The sequence below is a fragment of the Cololabis saira genome, chromosome 8, assembly GCF_033807715.1.
Source record: "Cololabis saira isolate AMF1-May2022 chromosome 8, fColSai1.1, whole genome shotgun sequence".
Taxonomy (NCBI): domain Eukaryota; kingdom Metazoa; phylum Chordata; class Actinopteri; order Beloniformes; family Belonidae; genus Cololabis; species Cololabis saira.
In genome coordinates this window covers 12884993-12911552 of record NC_084594.1, presented here as the reverse complement: position 1 = coordinate 12911552, position 26560 = coordinate 12884993, and the positions used below count along the sequence as shown (strand labels likewise).

Sequence of the window (26560 nt, the reverse complement as noted above, 5' to 3'; positions counted from 1 at the left end):
TTTATTGATCCCCAGAGGGGAAATCCGGGTGTTACAGCAGCTCAAAGTCAGATACATGTTCAGGGCAACATGAACTCAGACCAAATAAACGATAAAGATAAATTATAAGTATGAAAAATAAAAAAATACAGTAAAATAGAAAACTGAAGAAGTGTACGAATGTAATGTAGCAAAGGCATGCTTCATGGAAAATAAAAAACAGCAAAGGTATATTATAGGCTGTGTGATGTTGGGCTTGAAATGAAATGACAAGGGGTATTCAGGGTAAGTGGAATATATTATGGTAGTCCATCATGAATATGTACCAGAATACTATCTGAGTTCATGTTAACCACGTCTACCAGCCACAAAAGGGTTAGCAGTCATCAAGATCATATTTCTTTGTGCTTTTTGAGTAATTGATGTTTTAATCTTTCTGTTAATTGCAGGATTAAGTAATGTCTATTTTATTTCTAATAGTTAACTGTTCTGACTCCTGTAGCACAAATGCAGTGTTTAAATTAACTCCGATAAATGTGATAATCCAATGGTAAACTTTCTCTAATTTTGGCAAAAGCTTGTTTCTTTTTTTTTTTTTTAATTATCACAATGAGTTACAAGCAAACTAGTTTGCACACGGTTATGAGTGGTAATGTTGTGAATGTTTTCAAGAGAGGCTATTTTTATGTGCAATAGTTTTGTAGAAACCCCTTTTTAAAAAAAAAAATTACAGTACAATAGAAAACGGAAAAAGTGTACGAATGTAATGTAGTCTAAATAACATGGGAATTCTACACAGGTTTTTCCAGTGAAAGTATACAAAAAACATTGAAAATGCAGCACAGTCATTGAATTCATACAAGTTAACCACGTCTACCAGCCACAAAAGGGTTAGCAGTCATATATGACCTACAATTGGGTAAAATATTGCAGAATGATTTTTAAAAGATATATATCCACTTTGCTTAGGTTGTATTGTATTCAATTATTTCATCATTAACACTACACAGGAACCAATAATAAGGCGCAGAACCGCCACGGAGGGTTTTCAATGCAGCACACTAGTCTGACAGCAGCAGACATGGCAGACCCGATCAAAACTCTCCTCTACACTGTCAACCATCTCCTACAGCAGGAAAAGTACAAGGCAGCCTTGGCAGTTGTTAAAGGATTCAGAAACGGCGCCGTGTGAGTGAAAATGTTTACCAAATCAGAGTGGCGACATGTCTGAATGAGCTGCTTTAGCTGTTTGCAGCTGGAAACAGCTGGAGTCCTGCAGGAGTCAGAGTTTAACCTGCTTTTCCTAGTCATTCATTCTTAACGTAAATAATATCAACTGCAGGCATGTTGTAAAGCCGCATGGCAACAGTAAAATGTTGACTGTACTGTGGGTAAGTTCTCTTCGGGAGGATCTGACATAAGTTCGTGTTTATCTCTCAGATATGGGGCCAAGATCCGAGCACCACACGCGCTGGTGATGACGTTTCTGTTTCGGAGTGGCAGGTATCTAACTGGTCTTTTTTTTTTATTATTTATTTATTTTATTTTTGTACATGTAAAAAAAAAAAGAAACAACACTTCATGAGAAGTTTAAGAAAACAACAACAAAACAAAGAATTTCATCCTTTAAAACTTGCTATCTTGATTTACATAAACTTATGTAAACTTATTTAGTCCCACCCCAATTCACTAATCATTTACCCTGTATTTATAAATATTCACACACTGTACTCACACTGCTAACAGTATCATTATTATTATTATTATAATATACTGTAATTATACTCACACACATACGTATACATGCATACATACATACACATAGTTGAATATTTCTTATGTATTTGTACACACATGCCCATATAAATATTTATATAAATATAGGCTGCTAAACCCCTGCACATAACATGATCATGATTTATGAAAAATAACCTATCATGGATACCAAGTGATCAAGTGTTTTTCTTATCTTTTTCGTTAGTTTGAAAGACAAGCTCAGAGCCATTTTAAAGGCCACATACACCCACTCCCGGAACCTGGCATACTTTGTGTTTACATACAAAGGACTACAAGCCTTGCAGCAGAAGATCCAGGGCAAGAGTTTGCAGTCACACTCCTTTCTGGCCGCCTGCGTCGGAGGATGGTTGGTGTTTGGAGACAACAACAACATAAACAGTCAGGTATGACAGCGCTGCATGATGCTGACCTCTCTTGTCAGGTGCTTATACTGATTTATGCCCTTCCCCCCCAAGACCTTATTTGTAAGATTGGTTCTTTTTGTCAAAATATTATACTTTTTTCTTTTAACTTATCACCCCAGATCAACATGTATCTGCTGTCCAGAATCCTGTTTGCCTTGTCTCGGCTGGCTGTGGAGAAAGGAGTTGTCCCTGCACCAAAGCACGACCCTTTCCCCTTGTTTGCCACACTGGTTTGGGGGATTGTTTTGTGGCTCTTTGAGTATTACCCACACACTCTCCAGCCCTCGCTGCAGTCGTCAATGAACTACCTCTATCACGACAGCAACGTGTGGCACGACATCTCAGACTTCCTTGTTTATAACAAGCCCAGGACTGCCTCTCAGAAATGAAGCTGTAGCTTTTATCATCTCTGTAATGCTGTCAACGAATCATCATTTCTTTTATAATCAATAATCCAAATGTAATTGAATGTTACTTTTAGAAGTCTGATATTGGATCACTGTATTATATCAAGGTGTGTGTGCGTGCGTGCGTGCGTGCGTGCGTGCGTGCGTGCGTGCGTGCGTGCGTGCGTGCGTGCGTGCGTGCGTGCGTGCGTGCGTGCGTGCGTGCGTGCGTGCGTGCGTGCGTGTGTGTGTGTGACCTCTGCCTTATTTCTAGGTAAAGATCTAACCAGCATATAAGTTTAATTTCTCATAAAACTTTCCACATAAAAAAAATAAATAAATAATCTAAAGTGCTGTCATCTGTTCTAACCAAGCAGCTAAATGGAAGACCCCCCCCCCCCCAAAAAAAAATAAAAAAAATACCAATCTAAGCAATATTATAATTTGCCAATTTATCTTAAAATCATATAATGTATGTGACTTTTTTTTTTATTTAGGTAAATTTTAAAAATATAGTTTTCAGACATTTTTTTTAAACATTTTCCTTAAACAAACTCCTTAAAAACTCAAACTGTTTTGGAGGGTAAGCATCAAAGTTCCTGAAAGTTCCTGTGAGCTCCCGTCTCTTGTTTTTCTGGAAGCAGACTCGTAACATCTCTCAAATGTTAATTTGACAAAGGATAGACATATGAAAATGTTGGACCAACAACGGACATGTTCATCGTCACCTCACAGATATGTCTTTGAAATGAACCAGTGATTTATACGACAGCATTCATATCCCCTCACACAAGTATCTAAAAGGAAAAGAAAACATAATTGTGGGCATGAGGCTGGAGCAGAAGAATGGTGTGTGAAAACACACCTGAAATACATTTCATGTTTCATAAGCTGCACTGCTGACAGTCTTTGATGCCTATCTTTAGATGATTGTGAAGACCATGTCCTGCTATGTGGAGAAAGTGTTCTCACCATGTTTAAGCATCTCTTCATCTCCTTATGAAGTACGTCCACCGTTGTGGCTGCAACTCCTAACAGAATCTCATGATTTTGCTAAACCTTTTACATTTCTCAAAACCTACACTGAAAAGATAAAGCTGGTTAAGTGTAACATGGAGCATGTCTGTTCGCAGTTGCAGTATAGCGTACTGTATAACGTGCTGTGAGTCAGATCTTGCGTGATACCTTGTGCAATACTGAAGGTAAACTAGCAGCGCATGAAGCTACTGGGTGTGTATGCAAAGTTTGTTTCTTGTTTCTTCTATAAACTAATTTATACCCATTGTCTGAAGGTGCATCATTGTGTTAATGATCATAAATATGTTTAATTTTTGATGAAGTTGAATAAAATGCTGCTTCAGTCAAATCTGTTGTTGTTTTTTATTTTTATCTCAAAGAAACTGAATACCCTCTGAACTGTTAGATGTGATAAATATGAATAAATGCTGAAAATAGGTATAGTTTATTGTGCACAATGTGTGTGTGTATATATATATATATATATATATATATATATATATATATATATATATATATATATATATGGTGTTTTACAATAAAAATCTGGAAAATAATTGTTGAATTAACACATGTATATATGAAGTTGAAAAAAAATGGTTTCACAGACAATTGTAGTATTTAAAAAAAAACAACTAGTGATTAGGAGATGTAAGACTAGAAGCTGCAAAGTTTTACATTTGTGAGAACAGTTAGACATTAAAGAATTTCGAGCCAAAGAATTTGGCACTGTGCCTCAAAACAAACTTGTTTTGCTGCCGTCAGTTCTCTGGGATTGATGACATGACGAATACGGTGGTTGATGTCAGGATTGCACAACCAGGATGACTTCATTTAAAGGACACATCTTATTTAGATTGTTTTAAGAGTCCATGCGTGCTGATGTGGATCGTCCGGGCCGGGCTTGAAGACCCAGTTCTGGATCAGTAGTTGACTGTGCCAGGTGCCGCTCCAGATTCTCACTTCCACATTCAATTCTCAGTCTTTTTCTTTCACCAGTATTTAAGTGTGGAGCCAATCTCTTCCCAGTTTGGGTCATAGTGGAGTCTTTTTTTTTTTTTTTTTTAACATGCCATCCAGTTTACCCTTTACCGGAGTCACACTTGCACTTTATTGGGGCTTTATTGTGGCTATCACATTTTTCACATTTTTCCTGCAGCAGTCACTGATCTCTCCCACTTTTCATGTCATGACCTTTCCTCTACTGTACATCTACCTTCAGTGTATGTATGGCAGCAGCCCTTGAATTACATCTATTGTACCAACTAATGACAGGATTCTTGCATATATTGTTGTTTTACCTGTATTATCATCCTAAATATGTGGATTTGGAGGCACCAAAAAAAAAATGAAAGTAGGAGACAACAATGGTATTTCCTCATTTCAGGTCAACATTCATCCTTGAAGAATGCATTCCTTTGTTCCACCCTGTTTCCTGGGTATGTACATATCTGTCAACAGTGCAAAAGAAAATTGAAACAAGTTTCTGAAATGCATCAACGTCTGTGAACAGTAATAGTTTCCATGTCAACACACACCCAGTTTTTTTTTTTTTTCCCAAGAAATGTAACTGTATTTTTGTGGACAAGCATGCAGACAGAACACAAACAGTTAAACTGTTAGGGGAACAAGAAAAGAAGAATAAAATAATAATGATAATAATAATAATAATAATAGAACCATACTTTTGTGGAAAAACCTATTAAATACTTTATATGTTCTTTCCCACCAGGTGAATATCCAGACTGAAACTGACTGCATCTTAATTATGAAGAATAAGACTTGAAAGGTGAGCCAGATTTCAATAGATTTATTTCAGCCTTTTTTTTGAGCATACATCATGCATCTTCATACAGAAATGACAAAGAATGAAGGGAAGCATGATGATTAATTTTAAGCATAAAAGGTGATTAACTCTTACGATTCTGATTGACAAATCATTGAAACGTCAGAGCTAATCTTTAATGGACAAAGTATCAGTCTGCAGACTCTGTACAAGCCAAGGCTAAATGCTCCTCACAGTGGTGTTCGGTGCAGTTTAGGTTTACCTGAGAGCTTTAGTTTGTACTTTTGAAGCCAGAACCAAGTCCAAAGAACATTGAAACAATTTGACCTTTGTCTTTCATTCCAGGCATGTGAAGTCACACCTGCCACTCCTAGCATGGTCAAGCAGTCTCTGTTTGATCTGCTTTATCAAGTCAACATGAGTCAAGGTATACATGGGGTACAGAAATGAGTCAGAGAAGAAGGGCAGCCCTGGTAGAGTCCGACTGATTTGCAGAAGGCACTACTTATGTCATTCCCTCTTGGCCTTATGTTAACACACACTTCAATCATACACCTTCCAAAACGTTTACATTTATTAAAGTCTGCACATCTGCTGAAGATCAGTTCATCAAGGGTTAACGATGAGCAGCACAGCTAACAAATAACTTAAATCTTATTGAAGCAGTTACAAAGTACTTAGTTTTGATGTTTATCGAACAAATAAGGGCAAAGTGAAAACTGTAATTCTTGATTTTTGTTCGATGTTGTATTTGCTTTACATCAAAAACCCACTGTGATCAGATTAAAAAAAAAAAAAAATCAAAACTTTGTTAAAAGTCAAAGTCGAAAATTCTGTAAATGACTGGTTTGAAAAAAAAAATGAATTAATCAAGGAATTAAAAAAAAGAATGTTGATATAAAAGTCTAAAAAGCTTTGACTCAAAGGTGGGCATTCCACCATAATATAGTAAAAGCTACCATAAAATAAGCAGCCTTGCTACAATATCAGCTACTAATTCCTGCTGCCAGAGTTTACACGAGAGAACCAAACAGCTGACTGTTCCTCTGCCGCAGTAAATACTTCTGTTACTGATTTAATCTGGGGATTACGTGTATAAAGCGACACAGATGAGGCATACTAGCCAAGAATAGGGGTGTAACTTTCTCATCAAATATTTTCAGCGGGAGGGGCCAACGTATACTGTACATAAATCACAGCTGCGACTGCAGGAGCATTTAGTTTAGTTGAGATACAGAGACACTAACAAATGGAAGGTGAGCTTTGGTTTCAGACATACAAGCTCATTCGATTTCTCATTATTTTTACTTTGTTGCCTATTTCTTACACAACTTACTTTTGTGAAGATGTTTGCCTTCTGACTGTTGAAAAAACTTCTGTTGTGCAAAGTGTAAAACGTTGTTTCTCTTCTTGCAGATTTGAGTATACAGCATGTGCACCTGGAGCTGTCTGAGAACCTGGAGGCTCACAGGACGCAGGGCTTCAGCAACGCCAACGCGCTGGTGGTGCGAAGAGGAGCCCCGTTCAGGGTCAGCGTCCAGCTCAAGGGCCGACCTTTCAACCCCACGACTGACTATCTCAGGATCAGAGTTTCTTTAGGTATTTAGGATGTGGATTAATTCAAGTTTTTTAATATTACTGCAACCAGGCTGAATCTAGAAAACATCCGTCTTGCTTCTGTCTTTCCTCAGGCCGGCTGTATGTGCTGATGCCAGTCACTTTCTCCAGGAGGGCTCCATCCTCCCGTTGGAGCGCCCACATCGACCCGACAACTTCAAACAAACAGACGCTTTTCATCTCCATCTGTGCTCCTGCCTCGTCCCCGGTGGGCAGCTACAGAGTTCAGCTGAGCGTGTTCACGCAGGACCGCCAGAGGAGCGCTGCCAACGGCAGCTTCATCCTGCTCTGCAACCCCTGGTGCTCTGGTGAGTAGTATTGAAGACGGCTCTGCAGTTAATCACCAACATTATCATATAAAGATAAAGAAAGCAGAATTGTGATATCTGTTTAAAGTTAATGTTGCAGCAGGAATAAATTAATCAGTTTAAAACTGTACATAGGTATGAGGTTTAAACAGAGGTGTCAAGTAACGAAGTACAAATACTTTGTTACCTTACTTAAATAAAAATTTTGGTTATCTATACTTCACTGGAGTAATTATTTTTCAGACGACTTTTTACTTTTACTCCTTACATTTTCACGCAATTATCTGTACTTTTTACTCCTTACATTTTAAAAATAGCCTCGTTACTCTATTTCCTTTCGGCCTTTAAAAAAAAACTATCCAGTTAAATTGCTCCATCCGGATAGAGTGAATTTGGTTGTGGTTGTTTCAGATGTTCTTGTCCAGTTTTGTTCTTACATCCGTTGCCCTCAGATTCCAATAAAGGTCAGGATAAATGATAACATGCCTGAAGTTTGACTTTTTGCACCATTACAATACTTATAGGCAACTAGTCATCATATCTGCTGCTCTCTGAAACACATGTTAATGCTCAATAGTACACATATATGGTTCTTTAATATATTTGCATTATACTAAGATGCATTCATTTTCAATGGCTTTTGTCCTTAATGGCTTTTTTCCCCCTTACATTACTTTTACTTTTATACTTTAAGTAGTTTTGAAACCAGTACTTTTATACTTTACTTTACTTGAGTAAAAAACTTGAGTTGATACTTCAACTTCTACAGGAGTATTTTTAAACTCTAGTATCTATACTTCTACCTGAGTAATGAATGTCAACACTTTTGACACCTCTGTTAATCACCAACATTATAATATAAAGATAAAGAAAGCAGAATAGGGATATTTGTTTAAAGTTAATGTTGCAGCAGGAATAAGTTAATCAGTTTAAAACTGTACATAGGTATGAGGTTTAAAAAGCCAAAATTATTTCACAATGATGGACAGGGATAACTTGTTGACTCTTACTTCAGATTTCTTGTTTCACAGATTTTTGAAAAATGCCACTGCGCTTTCCTTATAAATGCTTACCTGCTGATTATATTACATCATAAACTGCATTTTAAGACATAAAGATGACGGACTATATTTGTTTCTCTCAGAGGACGAGGTGTATATTCCATTTGAGGATCAGAGGGAAGAATACGTCCAGAGCGACTCTGGCTTGTTGTTTAAGGGGACACCTATGAACCTTGTGTCAAGACCGTGGTCCTTTGATCAGGTATGAGAGTTTATTATATCAGTATTACGGACATTAATAGAAATAATATGTGTTTATTAGACTCTATAAATGCCAAGGTCAAATTCTCTATACTGTAATGTATATTACTGTGATGTAACGCCTTGTGAATGTTTTATCTGACTCTCCTGATAATATCAACTTTCAATACTTGAATTTTATGAAGTTTAATATACCATAAAAATCAAAAGAACCTAAGAACTGTCAGAGGGTATTCATGAAAGACATTAACAGCTAATTAAAAAACTCCAAAGATGAAAAAAAAACAACCTAAATCTGACCTCAGTTCCAGGATTTTGCTTCGAGACATTCGTTTGATTAATAACAATTCATGGAGTCTGTATTTTTTTCTATTTTCTAATTCCAGTATGAGCCTGGTGTGCTGGAGGCTTGCCTGAATCTGCTGCAGGTCAGTCCTCAGCATAAAAGGAACAGAACCAAGGACTATCGGAACCGGTGTGACCCCGTCTACATCAGCCGGGTGGTGTCGGCTATGGTGAGTGTGAACACACAGAGTAGGAGCAGGAATCTTGAGTTGGGAACATCTTTCCCACAATCTCTACGACACTGACATCATATCTGATTAAACTTTCATTAAGACAAGGTGTGGCTTGAACTGAGACGTGTTAATGGCACGGATGAATGCAGACAGTCTGCCAAGTTCTCAGCACATAAGTGGCACAAGCAAAGACACGTAATTGTAGGTGTCAAGCCCCCCCAGCGTTGTCATTAATCTGCCACGGTGAATAAAAAAACACCCCGGAACATGCAGTTGCGGTTGAACTTGTTTTGTTACCTCTGGGAGCTTCAAGGGAACTAACTTTGTGTTGCCTTCTGATTTCAGATCAACTGTGAGGATGATCGTGGCGTGCTAAAAGGGAACTGGTCGAATGACTACAAACAAGGTGTCTCTCCATCCAAGTGGACCGGGAGTGGGGACATCCTCAAGCAGTGGGCCCAGTCTGGTTTCAGCCCCGTCAAGTACGGCCAGTGCTGGGTGTTTGCAGCCGTCATGTGCACAGGTAATTCAAAAGTCCAGACTTTTCTAGTAACTGGTGCTTAAACACTAAAGTCTGCTGCTGTGATTTAATACCGTATTTTCCGCACTATAAGGCGCACCGCATTATAAGGCGCACATTGAATGAGTGTCGTATTTTTAAAACCTTTCCATATATAAGGCGCACTGCATTATAAGGCGCTACAGTAGAGGCCGGGGTTATGTTATGCATCCATTAGACCAGGGGTCGGCAACCCGCGGCTCTAGAGCCGCATGCGGCTCTTTAGCGCCATTTTTTTTTTAAATGTTTGACCTTTTTTTTTCCTTTTTTTCTTATTTTTTTCTCTTTTTTTTCCTTTTTTTCTTCTTTTTTTTCTTTTTTCCTTTTTTCTCTTTTGTTCTTCCTTTTTCCTTTCCTTTTTAATCTCGACATTTTGACTTTTTCTCGACATTTCGACTTTTTTCTCAACATTTCGACTTTTTTCTCGAGATTGTACTTCAACATTAATCTCGACATTTTGACTATTTCCCCGACATTTCGACTTTTTTCTCGACATTTCGACTTTTTTCTCAACATTTCGACTTTTTTCTCAACATTTCGACTTTCGCCATTTGCCATCATTCTAAGGCTTATACAAGACTTTTAATTTTTTGCGGCTCCAGACATATTTGTTTTTTGTGTTTTTGGTCCAATATGGCTCTTTCAACATTTTGGGTTGCCGACCCCTGCATTAGACCAAGGGTCGGCAACCCGCGGCTCCTTATACTGCGGCTCTGAGTGGCTTGGGAAAATAAATTACAAAAAAAAAAACTAAGTATTTAATTGAAGTGTATTTTATTTGTGTTAGTTCTTTAATATTTCAGTTCTAAATTGGAAGATTATTGTGATCTTGACATATTAGAATAAATATATTTTATTGTTTTTCGTCACTCAAAATAAACGTCATACTCGCGAAAGCCGGTATTCCCGCCAAAACGCCATCCATTCATCACGACTTTTAACCTCAGCAAGGCCAAGTATGGAGAAATGTAAGAAAAGAAAAATATCTGAAGAAAATCGAACAATCAATGATGCCTGGGCAGATTCATTTGCATTTACCTCTGATGAGAGTGGCCCACCAGTATGCCTAATTTGTGGAGAAAAACTGTCTAACAATAAACGGTCAAATGTCGCAAGACATTTCAACAATAGAGAGCCTTTGCTGAAAAATATCCAGAGGGAGAAGAGAGAAAAAAAGCTGTTTCGGAACTGATGCGGAAAGCTGATCTGACGAAAAATCACTTCAAGAATTGGGTGAAGTTGCGGCTCAATATTGATCCATATATAAGGCGCACCGGATAAGACGCATGGTCAGCTTTGGAAAAAATTGAAGGCTTTTAGGTGCGCCTTATAGTGCGGAAAATACTTAAAACATCACTATTTGTTCGCAGAACACATTGTTCAGATGTTTACAGCAGCGTGTAAGTCTTTGCATCTTTGTTTTGACGACCTCTTTCAGTTATGAGAGTTCTCGGGGTTCCTTGCCGAGTTGTCTCAAACTTCAACTCTGCTCACGACACCAACGACAACCTGGTGATTGAGGAGTACTACAGCGAGACGGGGCAGAAGATGAACCTCAGCAAAGACAGTATATGGTCAGTAAACATCCGCACTGGATTGTTGTGAATCCAGGAAGTCTATCAATGACATGATCCACTGATATCTGATTTTGGGCCATTTGAACAGGAACTTCCATGTGTGGGTGGAGTGCTGGATGAGTCGCAGGGATCTGGGGTCTGAAATGGACGGCTGGCAAGTTCTCGACCCAACCCCACAGGAGAGGAGTGGAGGTGTGTGAGAGACTTGGCTGAAATGTCTTTTTTGTCTGCGTTTGATTCTTTCATAGCCGTTGTTGGACTTTATTAAAGTTTTTTTTCTTCCTGCCATCCCAGGAGTGTTCTGCTGTGGCCCAGCTCCCGTCAAAGCCATCAGGAGTCGGCGTATCGATCTGCTTTACGACGTCCCATTCGTGTACGCCGAGGTGAACGCAGACGTACACACAATCATCCTGGGCCAGGGTCAGGTGGTTGGCTTCAGTAAAGACACAGAAAAAGTTGGATCTCTCATCTGCACTAAAGCTGTAGGATTCCCACGACTGCAGAACATCACAGGAGACTACAAATTCATCAAAGGTATGACCCCAAAACAGAGAGCATATTTATGTATTTGCCCCCAGGTTAATTCAGCAATGTTATACTGTTTATTCTATTAAACACACTAATCACTGACTGCACCTTCTTACATGAAAGGACCAACTTCAACAATTTCATCAATGAGTTCCACAATGTCAGAAGACTCAACGACAAGTAGAGGTAATTTTTCTTTTGAATGAGTTCATGAAAGTCTAGACTCCGGTTTTGTTTTTTTTTTAACACACTTTCTTCATGTTTATTCAGGTTCATCCAAAGGAGTTTTAGTTTCCCTGAGCCTGGATAAATCTCCAGTTGCCGGGGAGCCAATCCGCTTCATGGTGAAAGTTATGAACAAACAGAGCGTCACCAAGAGGTTGAAAGTACATGTCAACGCTCAGGCGAAAGAGTACAACCACAGTCCCTCCGACACCTTCTGGGAGAACCATGCCGTCCTGCAACTAGCACCCATGGAAGGTAATTATGGTTTGCTCATCTACATGTATGCACTATTGCCGGGTTTTTCAAATACAGGACTGTCTCAGAAAATTAGAATATTGTGATAAAGTTCTTTATTTTCTGTAATGCAATTAAAAAAACAAACGTCATACATTCAGGATTCATTACAAATCAACTGAAATATTGCAAGCCTTTTATTATTTTAATATTGCTGATCATGGCTTACAGCTTAAGAAAACTCAAATATCCTATCTCAAAAAATTAGAATATTCTGGGAATCTTAATCTTAAACTGTAAGCCATAATCGGCAATATTAAAATAATAAAAGGCTTGCAATATTTCAGTTGATTTGTAATGAATACAGAATGTATGACATTTTTGTTTTTTTAATTGCATTACAGAAAATAAAGAACTTTATCAATATATTCAAATTTTCTGAGACAGTCCTGTATTGTCACCAGATTTGAGTCTAAATTTCACCGTATTTTACTTCTTTATTCACCTCTCTTTACAGTCACAGTGCTGCGGAACCAGATCCTCCCAGCGCAGTTTGAGCATGTGGATGAAGATATCCTGATCAACCTGGCCGCTGTCCTGGAGGACATGTCCAGCCATGAGCGCTTCCTGGCCTCAGAGGAGTTCAACATTACCAGCCCGGAGCTCATCGTACAGGTACTTCACGGAGAGCTTGAAAATAGCTGTTACTTTTAATTACAAGTCTTTTCTTCTGAAGGACAGAGGTGTCAAAAGTATTCACATTCATTACTCATGTAGAAGTATAGATACTAGAGTTTAAAAATACTCCTGTAGAAGTCGAAGTATCAACTCAAGTTTTTTACTCAAGTAAAAGTATAAAAGTACTGGTTTCAAAACTACTTAAAGTATAAAAGTAAAAGTAATGTAAGGGGGAAAAAGCCATTAAGGACAAAAGCCATTGAAAATGAATGCATCTTAGTATAATGCAAATATATTAAAGAACCATATATGTGTACTATTGAGCATTAACATGTGTTTCAGAGAGCAGGAGATATGATGACTAGTTGCCTGTAAGTATTGTAATGGTGCAAAAAGTCAAACTTCAGAGGCGTGTTATCATTTATCCTAACCTTTATTGGAATGTACATCCAAGTTTAGTTGCAGGAATCTGAGGGAACGGATGTAAGAACAAAACTGGACAAGAACATCTGAAACAACCACAACCAAATTCACTCTATCTGGATGGAGCAATTTAACTGGATAGTTTTTATTAAAGGCCGAAATGAAATAGAGTAACGAGGCTGTTTTTAAAATGTAAGGAGTAAAAAGTACAGATAATTGTGTGAAAATGTAAGGAGTAAAAGTAAAAAGTCGTCTGAAAAATAATTACTCCAGTGAAGTATAGATAACCAAAATTTCTACTTAAGTAAGGTAATGAAGTATTTGTACTTCGTTACTTGACACTTCTGCTGAAGGACTGGAGCTGAAGGAATGATTCAGAGAAATGTTCTCAGTTTAATATCACGTTTCTGTTCCAGGTTGCAGAAGAATCGATTGTGCCAAACAAAGATCATGCGGCCACGGTGAGCTTCACCAACCCGTTCCCACACCCTGTGAGTGGAGTACTGACTGTGACTGGCGCTGGGCTGATCCACGGCAAGACTCAGTTCAGGTATGCCTAGGGATTAATTGTCCAAACTACAAATGAAAGGGTGAAGGAATGCTAGCATGTAGAGGAGTGTCCCTGAGTACTGCTTTGTAGGCACAATTAGACATTAAACATAGCTGTTTTGTAACTTTTTGCAAACATTTGTGTGACGATGTCCCTGTCGTCGTCCTGCAGGATGTCGACACTGCGTCCAGGAGGAAGAATAGAGCAGAACGTCACGTTCAACCCCAGCATGGCGGGAGTCAAGATGCTGCAGGCCAGCCTGTCGCTCTCAGACAGAAACATCGTAATCAGAGGCTTCACGATGGTCCATATCAACAGAGTTTAACTGCTGCAAATTATCATATGTTATCTATTGTCATGAATGTAGTAAATGTGAATTTTATTTATTGTGCTATTTATTTTCGATATTTACTTTACAATGTATGTCTTTGAGCCACAAAAATTCCTTTGCTACTTGAAAATCTGCATCAATATTTATTTGCTAGAAAAAGTTTCAATAAATTGTTTTGCTTTTGCGTCTTTGAAAAATAAAACAATGAGCCAAATGAGCCACGCATGTCCTATTTTTTTATTTTTTTTTTATTTTATTAGTCTGCACACAATAAAAGTAACAATCAAAATAGTTAAACAAATGTGACAGGAGAGGTCAAAAAGCCAACAGGCTTATGCAGCAGACCTACCCTCAAATTAGGAAGTAAAACAGTAATTAAAAAAAAACAAGAAAACACAACACGATATAATCTTTAAGATATTTCCTACCCCTACCTGCAAATATTATAAAATTTGACTTTTTGATATTTAATGCAAGCTTATTGAATTGGAACCATTTTGAGATTATCATCATTTCTTCATTTGTATTATTAATTAGAGTATGTAAATCAGTATGTGATAAAATCATATTGGTATCATCAGCAAACAAAATTGGAAAAGAAAATTTACAAACTGAGGAAAAATCATTTATGTAAATAAGAAATAATAAGGTTCCTAAGATAGATCCTTGCGGAACACCGCATGATATCTGAGTTACATTTGAGACACAACCATTTATAACTACATATTGTTCCCTCTCACTCATATAATTTGTAAACCATTTTAGTATATTTCCTTGGAAACCATAATGTTTCAATTTAGCCAACAAAATATCATAATTAACTGTATCAAATGCTTTACTGAGATCTAAAAAAAATACCAAGTGCAAATTTGTTATCATTTATAGCTATGTCTTCCTACAACCACACACTGAAGTGATGTAGAAAAATGTGAGTAGTTCTTTTTCTGTCTTCAGAATTGAGATATTTTCGGGAGTAGAAAGCACTTGTAGTGAAAGCAGGTGTAGTTTACATGAGGCAATTTCATCGGTTTATGAAGGATGAACGATATCCCATCAGACCTCTGCAGAAGTAAAAAGCTATATTTTCTAAATATAATGCTAATATTAGGCCTACATGATCTTTGCATTTTTTCAAATTTGGTTCTGGTTTATTAAGAAAATTTAAACCTTTATGCTCCAGACTTTGGTCAGAGCAGTATCAATTCAATTTCATTTCAATTCTATGAAGGATGTGTCAGTCATTGCAGGCCACAGTAAAATGAAGTTCAGCTGCCACTGACGCAGGAGGGTTCGTTAAACTGTCAACTGTAAAAAATAAGCCCCGGGCATTATGACTGTTTTTGGTGATGATGTCAGAGAAGTAGGACTTACTTGCACTCCCCAGTTGTAAATTATAAGAGTAAAGTTTCTCTTTATAGATCTCATAATGAACCTGGATGTTTGTTTTTCTCCATCTATGCTCAGCTTTCCGACACTCTCTTTTTTCCATTTTTTACCAGTGTGGATTTTCGCTATGGAGACTTCTTCCTTCCAGAGATAACTTTCACCTTAAAGGGAGCAATAGTATCCATAGCATTTAACGTTTTAGCATTGAAGTTAGCAACAAGCTCATTGACTGAACCCCTGGACAGGACAGGCGTGGAGAGAAGATCTGTTTCAGGGTCTCACTGCTGTTTTCACTTATACACCGTTTTGAGATCACTGCTGTTGAAACATCAGACACAGCAAGCTCTGAAATGCTCAGACACTTAGAGGTCAGTAAGTCTAGAGTGTGCCCCCTATTTTGCATTGCCTCTGTTACATGCTGAGTCAGCCCAAAGTAGTCCAGAGTGTTACGTGTGTATGTACTACTGCTACTTTGGGCTGAGCTGTACGTCATTTTGTATGCGTGTCTGAGTGTCTGTGAGTTGTGAGTCAATTGTGAGTCAGCTGTCTACTGTAAAGTGTTTTTCAGCTACTGGATGCTCTAGATCAGGGGTCGGCAACCCAAAATGTTGAAAGAGCCATATTGGACCAAAAACACAAAAAACAAATATGTCTGGAGCCGCAAAAAATGAAAAGTCTTGTATAAGCCTTAGAATGAAGACAACACATGCTGATGTATCTATATTAGTTATAACTGGGGAAAGATTTTTTTTGCATTATGCACTTAGAGAAAAAAGTCGAAAGGTCGAGAAAAAAGTTGAAATGTTGAGAAAAAAATCAAAATTTCGAGAAAAAAGTCGAAATGTTGAGAAAAAAGTCGAAATGTTGAGTCAAAATTTCGTGGAAAAAAGTCAAAATGTTGGGAAAAAGTTGAAATGTCGAGAAAAAAGTTGAAATGTCGAGAAAAAAGTCAAAATTTCGAGAAAAAGATCGAAGTGTCAAGAAAAAAGTCGAAATGTCAAGAAAAAAGTAAAAATGTCGAGAAAAAAGTCAAAATTTCGAGAAAAAAGTCGAAATGTTGAGAAAAGGAAAAAAAGAAGAAAAAAGAAAAAAAGGAAAAAAAAGAAGAAAAAAAAGAAAGAAGAAAAAGAAGAGAAAAAAAGAGAAAAAATCTATCTATCTATCTACTAAGGACTTCAGTCCATTTGTCCTGAAGGTTGTCCACATGGAAGTTAAAATCACCAACAATAATTACACGGTCAGAATCAACACAGATCATAGACAGCAGTTCACTGAGATCATAAAACAGTCTGCACAGTATTCGGTGGGTCCTGTAAACATTCAGAAAAAGGATCCTGGATGAGGCCTTCAGCTGTACAGTCACATATTCAAAAGACTGAACACTTCCAGGAGTTAACTGCTTACATTGAAATGATTCATTAGATAAGACTGCGACCCCTCCGTCTCTCCTGCTCACTCTGACCTCACTGATAAAACTGTAACCCGCAGGGGTCGACTCAACGACAACAGCTGCACTGTTATGTTTGTCTAACCGAGTTTCAGCTAAACACATAAAATCCAGGGTGTGCTCACAGAAATTTCAAAACCTTCTAATAAACAGGGTCCCACTTGTCCCGGGAAAAGTCACGACTGTCGTAATCCTATTATGGGATACAGATGGCAAGCTTGGCCGGTCAGTTGCAGAATGTAATTTTTCCCTCTAATGTTTTGACACAAAGGGCAACATTTGATTTGATTTGATATCCAAAGCTGAAGTCATTGTTTTGCACTTCATCGAAACACCACTCTCATTAAGTGAAGACCTTTTCTACAGAGTCCCGGGGAGACTCTCCCAGGTGGATTGTGAGTAGGCTCAGCCTCAGCTTGGTAGGAAAACCTGTATTCATTTGTTGCCGCCTAAAGCAGAACATTTTCAGTAAAGAACTTAAATCATGACTCATTATGCACCATCTGTCAGGGTTTGACATTCCCCCCAGCTTTTCAGTTTCTGTTTTGCCCCGCCTGTGTCCCATCTGCCCTGATTGTCTGCACCCTTGTCTCGTCATGTCTCGTTATCCCCTGAGTATATCTGGTCTTGTCATTCCCTTGTTCCCTGTCGGTCCGTACTGGTCTTCCCTCCATGTTTCCTGCCACGGTTGTCCTCCAAGTTTTTTTGATCCCTTTAGTTTGTTTTGATCCTGCCAAGCAGCGCTTTGTTTTTCCCTTTTGTTAAATAAATCCTGTTTTTTGCCGCCTCCTGCCTCCTGCTCTCCTGCGTTTGGGTCCACACCTTACACTCTAGACGTGACACCATCTGTTTTTTGAGATCAGGTCCCTCCCCTATTCAGTTCATAATCACTTGAATCAAACATCACAATTGGTGCAAATTAAACAGTTCTTACATGAACTGGCCTTGAGTTGATGTGTGCCAGCCCTTGTGCTGCCCAGCAAACCTGATAAATAGTTGCATTACTTCTTGAAGTTTCGTAAATCTCTCATAACTTTCATTAAGTCCTATCGTGACATATAGTGACTATTCAAACAAAAAAGAAAATTATATTATATTACAGGTAGTGTACATTTATTTTGTAACTGCTGCTTAAAGCAAGCCCAAACATTGTTGAATCATTTTTGAGTGACATTTATCCTTCATTTGAGGAATGTGAAGTCACACCTTATGCCATCCTGCCACACCTCCTGCCACACCTCTGCACCTTGCGTCAAGACTATGGTCCTTTTGAGAGCAAATCATATAAATATTAGTCATTTATACATACTGTATATAACAAAACATGTGTTGACTCAACTCTTTAAAGGCTACAAATGTTAGATTTTCTTTAATATCATGTATGTTGCTGTGATATATTTCATTGTGTTTGTATTGCTTGTGTCTTTCCTTCCATCCATCCATCCATCCATCCATCCATCCATCCATCCATCCATCCATCCATCCATCCATCCATCCATCCATCCATCCACTACCTTACTCCTGGCTAGTTTTGCCAGTGTGTCCCCTTCAAAGTTCAAGAGTAGGAAAACACCAGAGGTGTCAAAAGTATTCACATTCATTACTCAGGTAGAAGTATAGATACTAGAGTTTAAAAATACTCCTGTAGAAGTTGAAGTATCAACTCAAGTTTTTTACTCAAGTAAAAGTATAAAAGTACTGGTTTCAAAACTACTTATAATAAATATAAAAGTATAAAAGTAAAAGTAATGTAAGGGGGAAAAAAGCCATTAAGGACAAAAGCCATTGAAAATGAATGCATCTTAGTATAATGCAAATATATTAAAGAACCATATATGTGTACTATTGAGCATTAACATGTGTTTCAGAGAGCAGAAGATATGATGACTAGTTGCCTATAAGTATTGTAATGGTGCAAAAAGTCAAACTTCAGAGGCATGTTATCATTTATCCTAACCTTTATTGGAATGTACATCCAAGTTTAGTTGCAGGAATCTGAGGACAACGGATGTAAGAACAAAACTGGACCAGAACATCTGAAACAACCACAACCAAATTCACTCTATCCAGATGGAGCAATTTAACTGGATAGTTTTTTTTTAAAGGCTGAAATGAAAGGCTGTTTTTAAAATGTAAGGAGTAAAAAGTACAGATAATTGCGTGAAAATGTAAGGAGTAAAAGTAAAAAGTCGTCTGAAAAATAATTACTCCAGTGAAGTATAGATAACCAAAATTTCTACTTAAGTAAGGTAACAAAGTATTTGTACTTCGTTACTTGAAACCTCTGGAAAACACGTTGAGACCAAGTAAAGCATTCATTTGATAAAACACATTTCACAAACTGTATTTTTGTCTCTGCTTATTACAGTATGGGCCTGGTGTGCTGGAGTCTTGCCTGAATCTACTGCAGGTCAGCACAGAAGGAATAGAAGAAAAGACTATCTGAACCGAAGAAACCCCGTCTGCATCAGCTGGGTTGTTTTGGCTATGGTTAGTGTGAACGCACTAAGAGGAACAAAGCGGCATGAACGCAGATACACAAGATTCAAACAGTGCTCTTATAGTTTCTATCATAGTTATAATATAACCTTTCATTAAAACTTGAACTGAGACGTCCTGTTCCGTTGATGTCAAGGATGAAAACAAACCTGCCAAGTTCTCAGCACATAAAATGTCCCAGGCAAGGACGTGTAATTGTAGCTGTCAAACAGTCTCCCAGGGTTGTTATTAAACTGCCACTGTACATTAAAAAACACCTCAGAACATGCAAATGTTTTTAGCAACGTGTAAATGTTTGCATCTTTGTTTTGATGACTTCTTTCACTTATGAGAGTTCTTTGGATTCCTTGTCGAGTTGTCTCAAACAATTCTCACGACACTAATGGCAATCTGGTGAGTACTACAGGGAAACAGGGAGGAAGCTGAACCTCAGCAGAGACAGTTTATGGTCAGTAAATCTGCACTGGACTTTCGGAATCAAGAAAGTTTATTGATAACAAATTATTTAATTCAACTTTCTTTTATATCATGTTTATCACAATACAAATTGTCTCTGGGTACTTTTCAGACACCTAGAACTTGACCCCCAAGCAAATATTAAAGTAATTAAAGCTGCAAGCAGCAATGAACGGGCCCTCGCACGTGCCATTTTCACCAATAAAGGTCAAGAACTCAAAACAATGTCCGATGACACCACCCATGACTCTTTATGTCAAACCAACAAAAGTTATGGCAGAAAATAGGAACTATCAAATATCGACTAATCAGAAGAAGGGGCGGGGCTAATTCATGCCAATGAAGGTCAAGTACTCAAAATCGAGTCCGATGACACCACCCACAACTCTCTATGTCAAACCAACCACAGAAGTTATTGCAGAAAGTAAGAACTATCAAATATGGACTAATCAGATGAAGGGGGGGCGCGCTTTTTGGCGTCTTGCGTCGCCACGGTAACGCTTTGGACTGAGAAAAGTAAGGCCCATCGTCGCAGGATCGAGACGCACATTTTGATGTATAACACACCTGGGTGCACTTTACGGTTCGGGCGAACAAATGGCTGAAGAAATGGCATAAATTGCACCAAAATTACACGATTAATTAAAAATGGCCGACTTCCTGTTCGGTTTCGGCCATGGCGCCAAGAGACTTTTCTTTAAGTTGCGACATGATACAGGTGTGTACCTATTTTCGTGCATGTACGTCAAACCGTATTGTGGGGCTTGAGGCACAAAGTTTTCTAGGGGGCGCTGTTGAGCCATTTTGCCACGCCCATTAATGCAAACCATTAAATATGAAATTTTTCGCCAGGCCTGGCGTGCGTGCAAAGGTTTGTGACTTTTGGGGAACGTTTAGGGGGGCAAAAAGGCGCTCATTTCGTCGGAATAAAAATGAGAGAGAAAAAAAAAATCCTACAGATACAATAGGGCCCTAAAAATGGCATGTAAAAACAGAGAACTAAATGTAAACAGGTATAGGCAGCAAACACAGGGATGGTCAGAGGATCAGACTGCAGGTCAGCATGTTGGTGGATATCCTACAGATGCATCTAGACTGTTGTAAGTAAACACTGGGAAGGTCAGAGGAGGATACTGCAGGATGCGGCTCTGGAATCTTTCGCCCGCAAACCTAAGCAGAAGAAAAAAAGGGAGGCAGAACGGCACAACCAACTGCCAGAACAATGGAGTGCAGTCATGCTTATGAGATCCTCCTAGCTAACAACTGGGGACTGAGCTGAAAGAAGAAAGAGAAGAAGAGAAAAGTAAAGGAAAGAGGAACCACTCAGTAATTGAATGTATTAACTGAACATGATTGGCCCTAGCACTGAACCCTGTGGGACACCGTAGGAGACCGTCGTCTGTGCAGATAAAACCTAATTAACCTGAATGAACGGGAATCTGTCAGATAGATGATTTAAACAGCCTAGTGCTGTCCTTTTAATCCTAATAACATGCTCTAACCAGTGAGGTCCAGTAGAACTAAATTGGGCACTAATGCATTGTCTGAGGCCACAAGAATGTTGTTAATGACTCCAACCAGCGCTGTTTCTGTACTATGACATATTCTGAACCCTGACTGCAAAACATCAGATAAATCTGTTCTATACAGGTGGTAACCTAACTGGCTCACGACTACCTTTTCCTTTTATAAAATGAGGTTGAATGTTGGTCTAGAAGTTGGTAAAATGTCCGGGTCAAGAGAGGGTTTTTCAAGTAAAGGTTTAATTACTGCAACTTTAAAAGCCTTTTAGGGATAGCTTAATCTGATCTAATATTGGTGTACCAATAAGAGAGAAGACCTTTTTGAGTAGTCAAGTGTTTGGGGTCTAATATACATGCGGATGGTTTAGCTTTAGTGACAATTCAATTCAATTCAATTCAGGTCAATTCCAAAAATTCTTAATCAATACCTGTATGGAAATGTATTAAGATTGATTTCAGCTCAGGGAGGTCTATTGGAGCGAAACAGTCGCAAGTCAAGTCAGGACTTGAGGAAGTTGCAGAAGTTGTAGAACAGCTTGTACAGATTGTACAGCTTGGGTGGGCTCAGTTGATTTACTTCTTTAATAAAGATTTTACTGTGAAAGAAGTTCACAAAGTTTTCGCTACTGACATCTGCAGGAATGTACGTCTGAACAGATTTGTGACTCCCTGTCAGCCTGGCTACAGCGCTGAACTGAGATATCATTTGGTATCTGATTTTGGTCCCTCTGAACAGGAACTTCCATGTGTGGGTGGAGTGCTGGATGAGTCGCAGGGATCTGGGGTCTGAAATGGACGGCTGGCAAGTTCTCGACCCAACCCCACAGGAGAGGAGTGGAGGTGTGTGAGAGACATGGCTGAAATGTGTTTTTTGTCTGCGTTTGATTCTTTCGTAGCCGTTGTTGGACTTTAGTAAAGCTTTCTTTCCTCCTGCCTTCCCAGGAGTGTTCTGCTGTGGCCCAGCTCCCGTCAAAGCCATCAGGAGTCGGCGTATCGATCTGCTTTATGACGTCCCATTCGTGCACGCCGAGGTGAACGCAGACGTACACACAATCATCCTGGGCCAGGGTCAGGTGGTTGGCTTCAGTAAAGACCAGTACTCGAGTTGTAAAAAAAGAATCAGGGGGGATGGTGGATTTTATCATATGGGGACAGATAATTTGTGCTGATTACAAATAATATAATATATTACAAATAATAGCACTGACCAAAACACCTGCAGAAATACTGCAGGAATGACATAGCAGCAGTTAAATGCAGCCTTCTGTAAGCTTTAAATATCCACTGGGCTTACATCAAATACATCAAAACACAACAATAAAAAACAGTTTTCTGAACTTATCAATATGACTCTGTCCTTCACAGGATAAGTAAAATGGATCACTGCAAAAACTCAAAATCTTAACAAGAATATTTGTCTTATTTCTAGTTAAAATGTCTAATTTTAGTAAAAAAATCTCATTACACTTAAAACAAGACTCATCACTGAAAAGAACATCAATTTTCCCCTGTTTCAAGTAGATTTTCACTTGAAATAAGTAGGAAAATCTGCCAGTGGAACAAGATTTTTTTTGCTTGTAATAAGAAGTTAAATCTTGTCCCACTGGCAGATTTTCCTACTTATTTCAAGTGAAAATTTACTTGAAACAGGTGAGAATTGTCAAATAAGTAATTTTTTTGTGTTATTTTTCTGGTGATGACTCTAAATGTTGAAATAGCAGTAAAACCACATTCATTGATGAAATGACAAAGGGGATGGAAAGGGGGGATGGCAGTTTTACAGGGGGGATGATTTGGACCGTTTTCATTTCAGGAGGGATGCCACCCCCCCCCCCCCCCCCCCCCCCATCCCCCCTCAGCTCCAGTACTGGTAAAGACACAGAAAAAGTTGGATCCCTCATCTGCACTAAAGCTGTAGGATTCCCACGACTGCAGAACATCACAGGAGACTACAAATTCATCAAAGGTATGACCCCAAAACAGAAAGCATATTTATTTTCTTTGCCCTCAGGTGAATTCAGTAGTGTTATACTGTTTAATCGATTAAACACACTAATCACTGACTGCACCTTCTTACATGAAAGGACCAACTTCAACAATTTCATCAAGGAGTTCCACAATGTCAGAAGACTCAACGACAAGTAGAGGTAATTTTTCTTGTCTGAGTTCATGAAAGTTTAGACTCTGGTTGTTTTTTTTTTAACACACTTTCTCATGGAGTCTAGATATTCTTCATGTTTATTCAGGTTCATCCAATGTTTTAGTTTTCCTGTGCCTGGATAAAGGAGTTCAACATTACCAGCCCAGAGCTCATCGTACAGGTACATGGAGAGCTTGAGAGTAGCTGTTACTTTTAATCACAAGTCTTTTCTTCTGAAGGACTGGAGCAGAAAGAATGATTCATAGAAATGTTCTCAGTTCTCAGGTGAAGAGGAAAACAAAGCTCACGTGGCCACGGTGAGCTTCACCAACCCGTTCCCTCACCCTGTGAGTGGATTACTGACTGTGACTGGCGCTGGGCTGATCCACGGCAAGACCCAGTTCAGGTATGAGTGGGGATTAGTTATCCTAATTCCTTGGGTATCTGACGAATCCTACGTAATAAAACAAACGGCTACAAATTAAAGGGCATAGAGGAGTATCCCTGAATGATTACCTCTTGAAAAATGATCCAGTCAGGCATGAAAAAATTGCTGTTGCAAATGATCACATGTTGTAAAAATGCTGTAAATGTGAATCATATTCATCATATTCATATTTATATTTGCTATTCATTCGTTTGAGCCATGAAAATAACAGTTCCACTTTAAAATCCGCATAATGTTTCAAATTGAAAATCTGCGACAAATTTTACAGCATGTATTTTTTGTGCTTTTCCTTTCTTTTTAACATAAAAAGATGATGTGGGTATTCATTTTGTTGCAGATCTGTTTTTCTGTCTGAAGAGGGAGACACATCCTCAAAGTCTTCCCTTGGCATTGATGTCTCATGTTTCGGATGCCTTTGATTTGGGTGATCGCGTGAAATGAGACAAAACTCCACTAAGTTTTCCCCAAAATGCAATTAATTTATTTTTATTAATCTACTTTAACTGTCTGTCAAAAAAGAAAATCAACATGAAGCTTATATACAAATCAAAGCTAAACTGACAGGCAGCGTAAACAGCACATGCACAAACATACCAGTCGATCTATATTACAAACGGGTTAGTGGGAAATTTAACAGCAACAGAAAAGAAAACAATGTACAACCCAGAGTCAAAAGAAAGGATTCAAACAATGGTCTATAATACAGCATCCGCAAGGCAACTTCTTAACAAAACATTCAGACAGGAGCACAGTTTGGACTTTAAAGGATTTTTTTTGTTTTTTAATATTATCTTTTATGCCTCACTCCCATATTACATCACTATGTTGCACAACTGAACCAACAATAAATAGCTCCCACTATATTTTAATAGCTGCTAACTATGAGAGGAGTGTTATTTGACATGAATCTAACTGACTAAAATAATAGTGGAAGCAAAGTATATCACACATAATACCTTAATTTGTTTCTAATTTTGTCATAAAAACTGGCTGGAGAAAATGTTTCTAAGCCTAAAGAAAAAAAAAACATATAAAGAAACAGCAGAACAAGCAGTTTTAGAACAATCTGAACTCTTCCTGCGTTTGGACATGCTCACTGTGCTCATTGACCATGAAATCGAAATGTGCATTCAGTGCAACAGTTTTTTTGTGTGTGTAAAAAATGGGACACCATTAATGATGTTGAGATGAATTGAATCAGAAAAATGGGTTACAAAAAAAAGAAAACGTTTTTTTTTTTGTTTTTCATACTTGCCATTATGAACCATAGTTTCCTGGGATTAGTTAAGCTTTGGTCCCTTATTTTCCTTTGGTCTTTTACTTACTTTGGTCCAGCACTTCTGACTTCAGCCCTACCGAAGTTCCTTTGGCCCAAGAGTAATATTGTCCACCAAAAACAGTAATACTGACTACAGATCAGTCTCTGCAGGCACCATCACCCTCAGGCTTGCACACGGGGAGTTTGGAAACTCTCAAAGTTTACGCGGAGTAGTAGAACTTGATAGCTGGTGCCATCTAGAGGTAATCAAGCTCCAGTGCATGGCTCAAAGCTTCCAGATCAGCCCGACACGACACCCTCCAGAAAGGCATGTTCTTCTAGGAAAACATAGACAGTATTAAATCTAGGGTTAATTTAAAACATGCAAATATAAGCCAGAAGTATTTTTGCAGGTTGTACTTGTACAGATAGGCTATATCTGTAAAATATGCAGTGGCTTGAATACATGAGAAAAAAAAAAACATCTGGACAACATGTTGTGTTACGCTCAATTGTAAAAAAGGATAAAGCTTACACGCAAGTTAAGAAAAAAAAAGAAGCCAAATCCAGGAGATATTCTGATATTTCATTGCAAAGACATAAAAAAAAAACAGAATTGCAAACAGAAGCTGCAGAAATGGAAATTGTAACAAGGTTAACTGATTAGTTGTGGCCCATTTTTCAGCAGTCAGCCATAAAAAGCAGACTGAGTTATACCTTTTTGGCTACGGCCTCCTCTTCGGCTCCATCTCCTATCACCACATAGACTGCTCTCCGGCCAAACCTCTGAGACACTCGCTCAAAACAGCTCTCTTTGCCTTTGAAAGACAAGGAAAACAACAGTAAAACCTCAAGGCAAGACCTTTAAGAAATTCCTGAAATGGGAAGTGAGTTTATTGATATACTGAAAAAAAATGTAGTAAAAGGACATGAATAAGCCTTCGGGCTGAGATTTTCCTCACCTGTCTTGGTGGCGCTGTATATGTTTTCTATGGGGAAGGCTGAGCCGAGGCCGTACAGTAACACCTTGGAGAGGGCTGGGATAAGCTGGGTGGTGGTCACCAACACATTCACACAGTTAGGCCTGGAACAGGACGCGACACAAAATGTTGGCAAAACAGCGGAGTAGCATCCCCTGCAGTAAAACTATGCTTTGAGTATTTCAGGTATCACTATTTACAGAGACTTACAGAGATTTCATTTAAGTCTTGCAGCGGAACAAGG

General features: G+C 38.5%; 3 protein-coding genes across 4 annotated transcripts in view; 2 read left to right on the top strand and 1 right to left on the bottom strand.

Annotated features, from left to right (window-relative positions):
- The first annotated feature begins 1044 nt into the window (after positions 1–1044).
- Positions 1045–2688, top strand: pxmp4 (peroxisomal membrane protein 4). Its single transcript, XM_061728414.1, has 4 exons — positions 1045–1167; positions 1420–1482; positions 1961–2159; positions 2300–2688. The coding sequence occupies exons 1-4, from the start codon at positions 1061–1063 to the stop codon at positions 2567–2569; spliced, it is 639 nt and encodes a 212-aa protein (XP_061584398.1). The 5' UTR covers positions 1045–1060; the 3' UTR covers positions 2570–2688.
- Positions 2689–6585: 3897 nt separating this feature from the next.
- Positions 6586–14396, top strand: tgm5l (transglutaminase 5, like). Its single transcript, XM_061728413.1, has 14 exons — positions 6586–6625; positions 6786–6968; positions 7061–7294; positions 8439–8557; positions 8943–9071; positions 9420–9597; positions 11072–11207; positions 11299–11402; positions 11505–11744; positions 11862–11924; positions 12009–12218; positions 12715–12872; positions 13715–13848; positions 14020–14396. Exons 1-14 carry the CDS (start codon positions 6619–6621, stop codon positions 14171–14173), a joined length of 2049 nt encoding a protein of 682 aa, XP_061584397.1. The 5' UTR covers positions 6586–6618; the 3' UTR covers positions 14174–14396.
- A 10150-nt stretch (positions 14397–24546) lies between these two features.
- The window catches only part of eya2 (EYA transcriptional coactivator and phosphatase 2), a 33681-nt gene continuing 31667 nt past the window's right edge, over positions 24547–26560 (bottom strand). Inside the window, exons 14-16 of one of the 2 annotated variants that reach the window (XM_061728411.1) lie at positions 26299–26420; positions 26054–26154; positions 24547–25674 (exon numbers count right to left, since the gene is read on the bottom strand). In XM_061728411.1, coding sequence (XP_061584395.1) covers positions 25594–25674; positions 26054–26154; positions 26299–26420 — 304 coding nt within the window. In that variant the 3' untranslated portion in view covers positions 24547–25593. Of the gene's footprint in view, positions 25675–26053; positions 26155–26298; positions 26421–26560 lie in introns of those variants that run through there. The other variant, XM_061728412.1, reaches the window with a different exon arrangement.